We start from the raw sequence: 12,421 nt of genomic DNA on the forward strand, positions 1-12,421 counted from the left end.
AAGTATAAGAAATATTTAAAAATTATATCAAAGTAAATATTTTTATGTATAAAATAAAATTTTAAAATTATATATATAAATTCGGGTTGGTTTGGTCTCGGGTTGATTTTCTTTAGTTAAAACCAAACCAACCCAAATATAGTCGGGTTTTTTTTTTCAAAACCAAACCAAGTCAAACCAAACCACTAGTCGGGTTTTTTTTTCGGGTTGACTCGGTTTGCGGTTTGGTTCGGTTCTCGGTTCGGTTTTGTACACCCCTAACATTAATAGTTTATGTATAAAACTAAAAAAGTTGAGAGTTTTTAGGTGTGTATTTGATCCTTCACTCATCTATTTATAGTAAACAACATATTACTAACACTTTCTCTATCATAATTTATGTAAAAGTGTTTGATTAAACTCGAAATTTAAGAATGAAAACAAGTTTTTTAAAGTTTGTGGTCTAAACAAGTTAGAAATATTTTTGTAATTATAAATCATTTCATCAAGATAGAATGAAAAACTTAAAATTAAATTATTACTAAATATAAAAGTGTAGTACTTATAATTCTTTTTTGGGATTGACGAAAAGATAAATAATGTCATATAAATAAGAAAAAATGAAAATATACATTCTCACTTTTAATTTACGACTTAACTATATAATTAGTTAATATGATTTATTATAAATATCATGCGTATAAGATTATTCAAATTTTCTTCATCTCAATTTTACGTGAAGATGTTATTATTTCGAGAGTCTGACACTTTCTTTTATTACAATTTTTTTCATTTTAAATACTTTAAATCACTAATTATAATGATTTGTAGTACTTTTCACGTATTCTTTAATATTTTGATTCACTTCACATAAATTCAAACGGAAAAGACAATTAATAATTAATATCCCATTTCATTTTAGCTCACTACTACTTGTACTATATAGTCCAGCTCACTAAACTATCCACTTCTTGGATATTTTTTGCTTTTACACTTTTTCACACAAGCTTAATACTTTAATAGAGTGGAGGGGTGCTTATTTATTTAAAACCTTAGACAATTTGATTATTCCTTTTTCCTCTTGAAAGTGTCATTGAAGTAGTTTGTGAAAAAATGTCTAAGTTGTTTGGGATATTTGCATGCTTAGTGATTGTGGCTTTAGATGCTCTAGCTGGTCTTCTTGGAATTAAAGCAGAAGGAGCTCAAAACCAGGTAACAAGTCACTTTTTATATACACTCTTTGTATTAAGCTTGATATAATAACTTGAAAAATAAAATAATAATCAGCTATAGTTAGGAGTGGAGTTATATATATAGTTATGTCATGAGTTTGGTGGAATTCAATAGTTTTGGTCCAAATCTTGTGTTTCTACTTAAAAATAATATATTTACTTTCTTCGTTTCAATTTGTCTGTCTAATTTTTTTGTAGGCCGTTTAGAAAAGAATGTCTCTTTCATTTATTGACAACTCTTTCATTTCAGACATGTTTAACATCACTAGATTAAAAGTTATTTTAATATATTCAACATATCTTTAATTTAAGACCACAAGAGTAAACTTTACTTTCTTAAACTTCATAGCAACTTAAAATTAAATAAACAAATCGATACGAAGGGAGTGATACATACGTAAAAATAATTTATGTATAACTCAATATAAACTACTTGTCTAAAAAAAATTCACAACCAAAAAACTCAAAATTCTATCTACGAATTTGACAGAACCCAATAATTTGTTTTTAGACTATAGTTATATAGAAATAAATTAATTATTGTTCATATTATATATCAATTTATGATGTTTGTCATAGAACTTAATTGAAACTAATTTTTTTGTGTGTGGTATTGAAGGTAAAACACTTGAAGCTATGGTTTTTTGAGTGTAAAGAGCCAAGCCATGATGCATTTATTCTAGGGTTAGTAATGAGAAAGGAGTTGTTACTTAGACGACGACTTAAGTTAGTTATAACTAACTGTTAGGAAAATCTGTTAGATTAGTGAGTTGTTAATACTTTAACTAATTGCCAGCTGTCCATGTGATTAAGTTGTAGAGTCTATATAAAGTAGAAGATTAGTTAGTTTTTCTATTCATTCAATTCATTGTATTCACTCTTTGTTGAAGATATTTTGAGATGGTTTTCTTCTAGAATTTTCTTCATTCTGTTCAAGTGTTCAATTCAGTTTATCAACATGGTATCAGAGCAATCAGCCATGGATATGGTCTGAATCGAAGCTTAATAAGGTGTAATTGAAGTTGTTGTTGCATTCAACAATGGCTGTTGCAGTTGACAATGAACTGCCAGAGAAACTTAGTCACAATCATCCTCTTTTTCTGAGTACGGCAGACACATCTGGAGTTGTATTGATCTCTATTCAGCTTACAGGATCCGAGAACTATTCTGTATGGAGCAGGTCGATGAGAATAGCCATACTTGGAAGAAACAAGTTAGGGCTAATCGATGGAAAGTGCAGGAAGGATGGATTCGGTCCTAATCTGACTGATTTATGGGACAGATGTAACGCAATTGTCCTTTCATGGATCATGAATTGTGTTTCGAAGGAGTTATTGAGTGGAATTGTTTACTCTACAGATGCTTGCTCTGTGTGGCGAGATCTCAAGGAGAGATTTGACAAAACGGACGGGTCACGGATCTTTCAATTACATAGGGAAATCGTCACTTTGGTGCAGGGTACAAGTACTATAGCAGAGTACTTTACAAAATTGAGATTATGTTGGGCAGAGTTTGATTGCATCGCGCCTTTTCCTGGTTGTAATTGCACGGAATCGCGAGGTTTTGGTGAGTTTATGAAGCAGCAGAAGTTGTTACAATTTTTACTGGGTCTTAATGAAACTTATGAGCAGGCTCGAAGTCAGATCCTGATGTTAGTTCCTCTTCCTTCCGTCAATCAGGCTTATTCAATGATGATTGAAAGAGAAAGCCAACGAATCATAGCAAATTCAGCTAGCACAGTTGCAAATCTAGAAATTGCAGCTCTTATGACTACTCGTCAAGTTCCTAACAAGTTTAAGAGGGATTGGAATGCTCAGTGTGATCATTGTAAGATGACAGGTCATACTAAAGCCAATTGTTATCGGTTGATTGGATATCCTCCCAATTTTAGGTTCAAGAAGAAGACTGGTCAGCTAAATGGTCCTTATGAAAAAGAAGGAGAGAGTCGAAGTCATGCACACAATGTGAGGGACCAGGAAAGTCGACCACACAATGATGGAGCACAGGCCCGAGCTGCTCATGTGAATTTTCGTAATGATCCAGGTCCCATTAACTACTCTAGAGCTGACAATTTTCCTGCTGATTGGAATAGGTGCTCAGGATCCCACATTTCTCCACATCAAAATCCTCAGATGATGCAGCAATATGACCACTCACCACACTACAATCAGTCCAGGATGGGAATGCACAAGGCTGATGAAGTACCAGAATCTTTCTCTTCAAACATGTGCAGATTATCTGACTCAGCCAACATGGGAGGTAACATTTCTGTTTCACATCTGTATGAGAGTGCCATCACAGATAAAGTATTTGCCTCTTATGCATGTAATGGTGACAAAGAATGGATAATAGACACTGGTGCATCCAACCATATGATCTCTCACAAAGAGATGTTAAATTTTAAGAAGCCTGTTACTGCTTATCATAAACAAGTATATTTGCCAAATGGAGGGACTGTAGAGGTATCACATATTGGTAGTTGTGATTTAATGGATGGGAGATCTGTGAAAAATGTTTTATACATTCCAGATTTCAGATATAATCTACTTTCAGTATCCAAAATAACTAAGGAGCTTCAATGCTCAGTTCAATTTTTCCCTGACTATTGTGTGTTCCAGGACCTCTCAAGTGGGAAGGTACTGGAGATTGGTGAAGAAAAAGATGGACTCTACTTGATGAATCACAAAAAGAATGACACTGATTACTCATTAAAAGGGATGGTTGCTACCAAGAATAAAATGGACATCCTTCTTTGGCACAAAAGGATGGGTCATGCCTCTGTAGGAACCATGACTCATTTGTTTAATATTGACTCTACTGAATGCAAAAGGGTTTTAGACAAGTGTGTTGTATGTCCACTAGCTCGACAAACCAGATTACCTTTTCCTAATAGTGAGAATAGATCTTCTTATATTTTTGATTTGTTGCACTTGGATGTATGGGGACCATTTCATGTTTCCACTTTCGATGGTTATAAAATGTTTCTGACTATTGTGGATGATCATTCTCGTATGACTTGGATATATTTGCTGAAATTAAAAAGTGATGTGGTAGTAATATTACGAAATTTCTTTCAGCTAGTCAGTACACAATTTGGAAAAAGAGTCAAAGTATTGCGATCAGATAATGGAACTGAATTTGTAAATTCTAATTGCCATGATCTGTTCACATCTCTTGGTATCATACATCAAAAATCCTGTGTGTACACCCCACAACAAAATGGGGTGGTAGAGAGAAAGCACAGGTACATTCTAGAACTAGCCAGGGCAATCAGATTCCAGGGTTCTATACCTATCAAATACTGGGGTCATTGTGTGCTTGGGGCTGTTTACATGATAAATAGGTTGCCATCTACAACACTCCACAACAAGTCTCCTTTTGAAGTTTTCCATGGTGTTAAAGGGTCCTTAACACACCTTCGAACCATGGGTTGTTTATGCTATGCTAAATGCTTACCTCCTGGTGATAAGTTTGAGGCCAAAGCTGTTCCTGCTGTACATATGGGTTATTCAGAGGTTACAAAGGGATATGTGCTGTATAATCTACTTACTCACAGCTTCTTCATTTCTAGGGATGTTAGTTTCAGAGAGGACTCTTTTCCTTTCCAGACTCCATCATCCTCTCCTACTGTTTTCCTAGACACATCTGCAGATTTTTTTGATGATCCTTACATTACCAACCAACAACTGCCTCCTCAACCTGATGATGGTCCTGCTATCCCAGACATTATTCCTGATATTGTTGCTGGTGATATTGATATTCCTGATATGCATGCTGTTATTGAACCTAGACCTCTGAGACAGTCGCACAGAGCTCGGAAGCACCCTTCTTGGATGACTGATTTTGTAACAAATGTTGCTTCTACATCATCACTTCATCCTTTATCTCAGTGTTTGCATTATGCTAATCTCTCCTCACAATACCAGTCCTATTTGTGTGCTTTTTCTAGTGTCACTGAGCCTCAATCCTATAAGGAAGCATGCTCCGATCCTAAGTGGATTTCAGCTATGCAAGAAGAGATCCAAGCACTTGAGGCAAATAACACCTGGCTTATAGTACCCTTGCCTCCTCACAAGAAACCTATTGGTTGTAAATGGGTTTATAAGGTGAAATTTAAGGCTGATGGTACAGTGGAAAGATATAAGGCACGATTGGTTGCTAAGGGATACAACCAACGGGAAGGCCTTGATTATCACGATACCTTCTCACCTGTTGTGAAGATGGTCACTGTGAGAAGTGTTTTATCAATTGCTGCAGCCTCTCATTGGCATATACATCAGATGGATGTGTATAATGCTTTTTTACAAGGTGATTTGAATGAAGAAGTTTACATGTCTCTGCCTGAAGGATTTTCTAGCCAGGGGGAGACTTCAGGGATGATATGTAGGCTAGTAAAATCATTGTATGGGTTGAAACAGGCAAGTAGGCAATGGAATGTTAAACTGACTGATGCATTGATTGATCTTGGTTTTAACCAGAGCAGCCTAGATCACTCATTATTCATTAAGAGACATCATGCACAAATTGTAGTGATTTTGGTATATGTGGATGATATGTTGGTAGCTGGTAGTGATTTGGTGTTAATAGAGCAGACCAAACAGGAGCTACATGCTAGATTCAAGATTAAGGATCTTGGAATTCTAAGATATTTCCTTGGCATAGAGTTCAGTAGATCAGATAAAGGCATACTAATGAACCAAAGAAAGTATTCTTTGGAATTGATAGAAGAGATGGGATTGACTGGAGCTAAACCATCTTGGACACCAATGGACAATAACTTAAAGTTAACAACCACATTGCTAGATGAAGCTATGAATGTTACAAATGATCATGTGTTAACAGACAAAGGTCCATACCAAAGATTGATTGGAAGATTATTGTATTTGACGCTAACCAGACCTGATATTGGATTTGCAGTACAAACATTAAGTCAGTTTTTGCAGTGTCCAAAGAAATCACACATGGAGGCAGCCCTCAAGGTGGTGAGATACATAAAGAGAGAACCTGCAATGGGAGTTTTGATGAGCAGCAAGAAAGAAAGGAAGCTAATAGCCTTCTGTGATGCAGATTGGGCAGCATGCCCAAATACAAGAAGATCAGTAACAGGGTTCTTAATCAAGCATGGAGAGTCTTTGATTTCATGGAAGTCAAAGAAACAAACGACTGTATCAAGGAGTTCAGCAGAATCAGAGTATAGAAGCATGGCTTCCACTATATCCGAATTGGTTTGGATCATTGCATTATACAAAGAGTTAGGGGAAGAAATACAGCTGCCAGTAAAGCTCTTCTGTGATAGCAAAGCAGCCCTACAGATAGCAGCAAATCCAGTGTACCACGAGAGAACAAAACATATTGAGATTGACTGCCATTTCATCAGAGAAAAGATACAAATGGGGTTGATTCAGGCACTATACCTAAGGACACAAGATCAGCAAGCAGACATTATGACAAAAGGGGTTGGCAAGAGCACAACATGAACATTTGGTCTCCAAGCTGGGAGTTTTGAATGTATTCACACCACCAGCTTGAGGGGGAGTAATGAGAAAGGAGTTGTTACTTAGACGACGACTTAAGTTAGTATAACTAACTGTTAGGAAAATCTGTTAGATTAGTGAGTTGTTAATACTTTAACTAATTGCCAGCTGTCCATGTGATTAAGTTGTAGAGTCTATATAAAGTAGTAAGATTTAGTTAGTTTTTCTATTCATTCAATTCATTGTATTCACTCTTTGTTGAAGATATTTTGAGATGGTTTTCTTCTAGAATTTTCTTCATTCTGTTCAAGTGTTCAATTCAGTTTATCAACAGTTAGCTGCTGCTGGTCTTCTAGCAGCTGCTCATATTCTTGCTAATCTTGTTGGAGGCTGCAGCTATTGTTATTGCACTGGAGATGACATACAAAAAGCACCACCTAGCAGACAATTATCACTTGCTTGTCTTCTTTTCACATGGTATATATCTCTCTCCATTACATTTTGTTTGAATTGACATGAAGTTAAGAAAGCTGAAAAGATTTCTGAATCTTATGATCCTTAGTTAAAGATATGTGAAATATAATTTACCGTAATGTCTTTTTGGCCTTATCGGCTTAAACATGTCAGCTGAAAAGTTAGAATTATCGAAAGGACGAAAAAGGGAAGAAACATTCTTTTTGAAACACACTAAAAAAGAAAGTAAGATAAATAAATTGAAATAGACTCACCAAAAATAATTCACCAAAAAATGAGACATGCATCTACTATTTTTTCAACTATTGTTATCTGATTTCTCCAATTTTTTATTTTTTTTGTTTTTTATATAAAAAAAAGGTCAGACAATATAGAGACTTTAACCTCTTCGAGCCCCACACTTGGGAATGCATGGGATAAAGAAAGTTGCTCTAATCAATATGTTTTACCGTGATTTTAGGCTATTGTTATTGGTATATGTGTTATATTAGTACGTGTATTTTGCTTGGACTGAATGTTTAAAAATATAGAAAAAAGATTATAAAATTTTGTAATTTTAAATTAAAAATTTGAATCGTACAATAATATTATCTTTTAAATCGTGTGGTCTTATAAATATACCATGTTATTCTTATTCCTTCAATTTTTGTAATTTGTTTGAATTTTGGGATTTTTAGGATAATAATGGCAGTTGGAATGGGAATGCTAGTGATTGGCACAATGTCAAATAACAAATCGAGATCTTCATGTGGTTTATTGCATCATCATTTCTTCTCAATTGGTGGAATTTTGTGTTTCGTACATGCCATCTTTTCTGTTGCATTCTATGCCACATCTACTGTGACAATTGCATAGGACGATTTCGTCGTTCGAATCGTAATCTGAAGAAGCGTTTTTAGTAGTGGATCGTGCTCAAAATCTCTTGGAAGGGGGCGTGAGAGAGGATCGATGCTTCCATTTTCTTTGTTTGATCATAGTTGTTGAGATGACTAGGGCATTTGATGTTTTCAACTAATGGCAATTGCATAATTATTAAGTACTAGTATTAATTTGTATTGTACAAGTTTGAGTTAATTTCACGTATCTTTATCCGCTATAAAATTAATTATACATGTTTGATAAAAAATAGTGTGGGATTCAAAATTTGTCCACAAGTCTTGATAGATCGATAAATGTTCAGATAGATGGACAAAGACTTGTCTTACCACAAGGTCTGATCGAACACTAGCTAGGAGAAAAATTTATGGATGGGAAAGAACTTGTCTTGTTGTCACAAATTTACGAGGACTTTAATATAAATATCATAATAACTCTATAACAAATTATTCAGAAGCTATGACTCTAATTTGTGATGTTTAGGAACAAAAGTGTTCGTACCTAATTCCTTCTTCTTTTAATAAGAAGAGTCTTCAATTTTCTATCGCACATAAACGATGGAGAAGAAAATATTAAGAGGAGGAAGGTAAGAATATCTAGCGAATATTTATACTTGCTAAAATGGGGACCCAAGTTAAACGCCGATCATTAAAAAGACAACCAATGAAAATTCTTGTATGTTAGAAATTGAAAATTATACTTAATCTAGAAAACCCATCCTCAACTTGTTAGCACTATAATTTGTTCATAAACTGACTTGATCAACTAAACTGAAGAATACAACTTAGATATTATTGTTATGAGAAAATTAAGCATCAACTGGGGATGTAGCTCAGATGGTAGAGCGCTCGCTTAGCATGCGAGAGGTACGGGGATCGATACCCCGCATCTCCATTTTTTATAAAGTCCTTTTATTTCGTAAACCATAATATTTTTTATATCACACTATATATCGGAAACAACATTCCTACCTTGTACTTATGATATACGTACAAACTATATCTTATTATACTGGTACATTGTTATTGTATCTACTAAATGAAGAATTCAATATATTTGATTTGTGTAGAAAATTGCCAACAATCAAATTATTTTGTTCTATCACAAGTACACATCCATGTCGTCTTTATCAAAATATTATACATTTTGAAACAAGAAATTCTCTCGATCAAGATCGAATAAATCATATACAAAAGAGAATTAAAACAATAATTTAAAAAAAATAAAAATGAATTACATAAAGAACAACATCATAGTGACAAGGCCAAATCCCACGGTAGAACTAGCAATGACACTAATTTTATCAGCTGACGATGGTACAGATGGCGATGACGATGGAGATGATGTTGGTACAAAATCACTAGAAGAAGGAGACAATGACGGAGTCTCAGGACTACTAGCAGCAGGGGAGCTTTTAGGTGCATTTTTCGGCGTTGGTGCCAAAGATTTAGGAGATGATGCTGAAACAGGGGAGATTTTAGGTGCATTTTTCGGCGATGGTGCTGAAACAGGGGATATTTTAGGTGCAACTTTCGGCGATGGTGCTGAAACAGGGGATTTAACCGGGGGTGACACTGGTGGAGGAACTACAGGAGCGGTGGCAAGTGTGTTTACTTCAAGTTTCATTCCTGAGGCACAATGTCCACCAGTTCCACATATAAAGTATCTTTTGCCAGTAGAAGATAGAGAAATGATAGTCATTCCTCCACCATTTGTTGATATTGCATTTGTTGTTTGGCAAGAATCATAATCACCTTTTCTAACTTCAAGAACATCATGGTTTGGAGAATACACAAAAACTGTCAATCAAGAAAAAAATAAAAATTAGAAAACATGCGCGGAATTATCAATAAAGATTGTGATGGAATTAATAGAATGTCTTCATCCTTAACCATATATTTCTGGTTCGATTCCTAAGTATAGAAAAACATCTATTAGGGAGCATGTCCCCCTTTAGCCTTATGCAGCGCAAATCTGTATTAGTCAAATGTATAAAATATCGAATGGAAAACTAGATAAAAAGATATATTATATAAATGTTTCTTATAGCTTGACTTTAGTTAGCACTTACACCCTCCAACGTTGACTGTGCATAAATAGACATTTAAACTTGTATAAATTTGAACAAATCAATATATTCGTCCTATGTGGCATCCTATATGACAATTTTGTGTCCTATGTGGTGTCCTACATGTATTATGTCACGTAGGACGTGTGTGTCTATTTGTTCATTTTTTTTTACAAGTTTAAGTGTCTAGTTATACACATTCAAAGTTGGAGGGTATATATATCAGCTAAGTTAAAAGACATATTTATGTATTATGCACGGTTGATTCATGAAATAAGAGCAAGAAACTCGATGTTATACTTAAAATTTCATGAAATATGTATAAATATTTGATTATGAATCCAAAGGGCATCTCCAACCCTATACTCTATTTTACTCTCCAAATATAGAATTCTTTATTTTTTCAGACAATCAACTCCAACCCAATTCTCTATTTTACTCTCTAAAAAAGAATCTTCTCTCTCTTTAATATTATATTATTATTTCTATTTCATTTTCATTTTCTTATTTCGTAATATAAATCTTTTCTTTCTTTAATAATCATCCTATATAATTTTCATGCTATATAAAATTTAATTTTTGAAATTCTTTATTTAATATTAAATTATATTTTATTCTAAATTTCTACATAACAGAAATTGCAATAAATATTATATATAATACATATTAACAAACAATTCAAATAAAAATGAACTCATTGGTGAAATATAATTGCATCATAAATATTTTATTATCGTAAAATTTATTTTAAATTTTACATAAATACTCAACTTTTAAGACTATTAGGTTACTCTCATGAATAGGGGTTTATTTAATATTAAATTATATTTTATTCTAAATTTCTAAAGAACAACTATGAATAATTAAAAAACGAAATTGACAAGCACGATCTCAATTACAACCACAATTTCTCTAAATCATACACTACATACTTCCTTTTTCGAATATTGTTAAATCTAGAACCAAACTATCGGATTACTAAATTGTTGTGATTTTTAAAATTATTATGTTATATATTATATTGTATTGTATTGTTATCTTGTATTTAAATTATTATATTATGTATTGTATTTTTAAATTAAAATTTGTATCTTATCATATAAATTTTGTGCATTATTCATAGTGAAAATTCATAATAACATCAAATTGTATCACAAAGTGATGAAAATTAAAATATTGTTAATTCGAGATGAAAGTAGTATATATTTAATAATATTTTTTTAAAAATGTATATTACATTTAAAAAGAATTACGAATATTAGAGATTTAATTAATAGTCTTATATGAAAATAATATGTTAATTACAAAATAATAGAAATAATAATATAATATTCAAAAGTAAAATAGAGAGAATGAATAGTAGTTCTCCAAATTTGGAGAACTACTATTCAACTCTACATAATTGGAGAGCAGAGGGTAAAATAGAGAGCGCTTGAAGTAGACATTCTCTATTTTACTCTCCAAATATAGAGAATGGAGAGTAAAATAGAGTAGGGTTGGAGATGGTCTTAGCATTACAATATTGATGTCCCATAAATTTCAAATTCTGAATCTGCCTCGAATATTAAAAGATTAATGGGGTAGACTTACTCAAACTATCACCAACTAGGAAAGTTTCTGATGCAGCCCATGTTGTAAGATCAGTGCTTTCATCCCATCTACCTTTAGGAGCTCCCACTGTATGATTTGCAGCCATGGTAGAACCAAACAAAATGGCTATGGTAGCCAAACTCATTAATATTCTAACCATAGCCATTTTTAATCACCAAAAATGTTACAACACTTATTAATTTGGCTATATTTTGAGAATTGACGTCTTATTTATAGCAAAATTCTGCTATTTATATGTAATTCTTTTGAAAGAGGACATAGATAGTTTGACTAAGATTAATATATTTTATAATCCAAACACGCCAACGACGGTGATTTTTTTAATAATGGGTTGTGCTAAGGACTAATTTAGTAGATACCTATAATACATCTTTTTTTTTCCAATTCGATGTCTGGAGTCCGCATTGGAGCCCTGACTAAGGGTGTGTTTGGTATGAAGGAAAATGTTTTCCAATTTTCTCATGTTTGGTTGGATTAAATATTTTGGAAAATGTTTTCCAAATCAACTCATTTTCCTCAAATTTAAGGAAAATGACTTCCCTTCTAAACTTAAGGAAAACATTTTCCAAACCTCTCTTCCAACTTCAAATTACAATTACTTTTTTGTTGAAAAAATCAATTTATTTTGTCCCTACCCTCAAACCACCTCTCCCCAAAATAAATATAATTTTAAAGCTTGTTTTTAAATTCAATTTTTTTACCCCACC

At 33.2% G+C, this 12,421-nt stretch overlaps 1 protein-coding gene and 1 non-coding gene across 2 annotated transcripts; one reads left to right on the forward strand and one right to left on the reverse strand.

Moving 5' to 3' along the window:
• The first annotated feature begins 8,856 nt into the window (after window positions 1-8,856).
• TRNAA-AGC (transfer RNA alanine (anticodon AGC)) lies at window positions 8,857-8,929 on the forward strand. Its single transcript has one exon. It is a non-coding gene; the product is annotated as a tRNA-Ala (tRNA).
• Window positions 8,930-9,140: 211 nt separating this feature from the next.
• On the reverse strand, window positions 9,141-11,894 carry LOC102585276 (uclacyanin-3-like). Its single transcript, XM_006351971.2, has 2 exons — window positions 11,694-11,894; window positions 9,141-9,834 (listed from the first exon to the last, which is right to left on the reverse strand). The coding sequence occupies exons 1-2, from the start codon at window positions 11,857-11,859 to the stop codon at window positions 9,269-9,271; spliced, it is 732 nt and encodes a 243-aa protein (XP_006352033.1). The 5' UTR covers window positions 11,860-11,894; the 3' UTR covers window positions 9,141-9,268.
• Between the last annotated feature and the right edge of the window lie 527 nt (window positions 11,895-12,421).

This window comes from Solanum tuberosum, unplaced genomic scaffold (genome assembly GCF_000226075.1).
Source record: "Solanum tuberosum cultivar DM 1-3 516 R44 unplaced genomic scaffold, SolTub_3.0 scf00140, whole genome shotgun sequence".
NCBI lineage: Eukaryota > Viridiplantae > Streptophyta > Magnoliopsida > Solanales > Solanaceae > Solanum > Solanum tuberosum.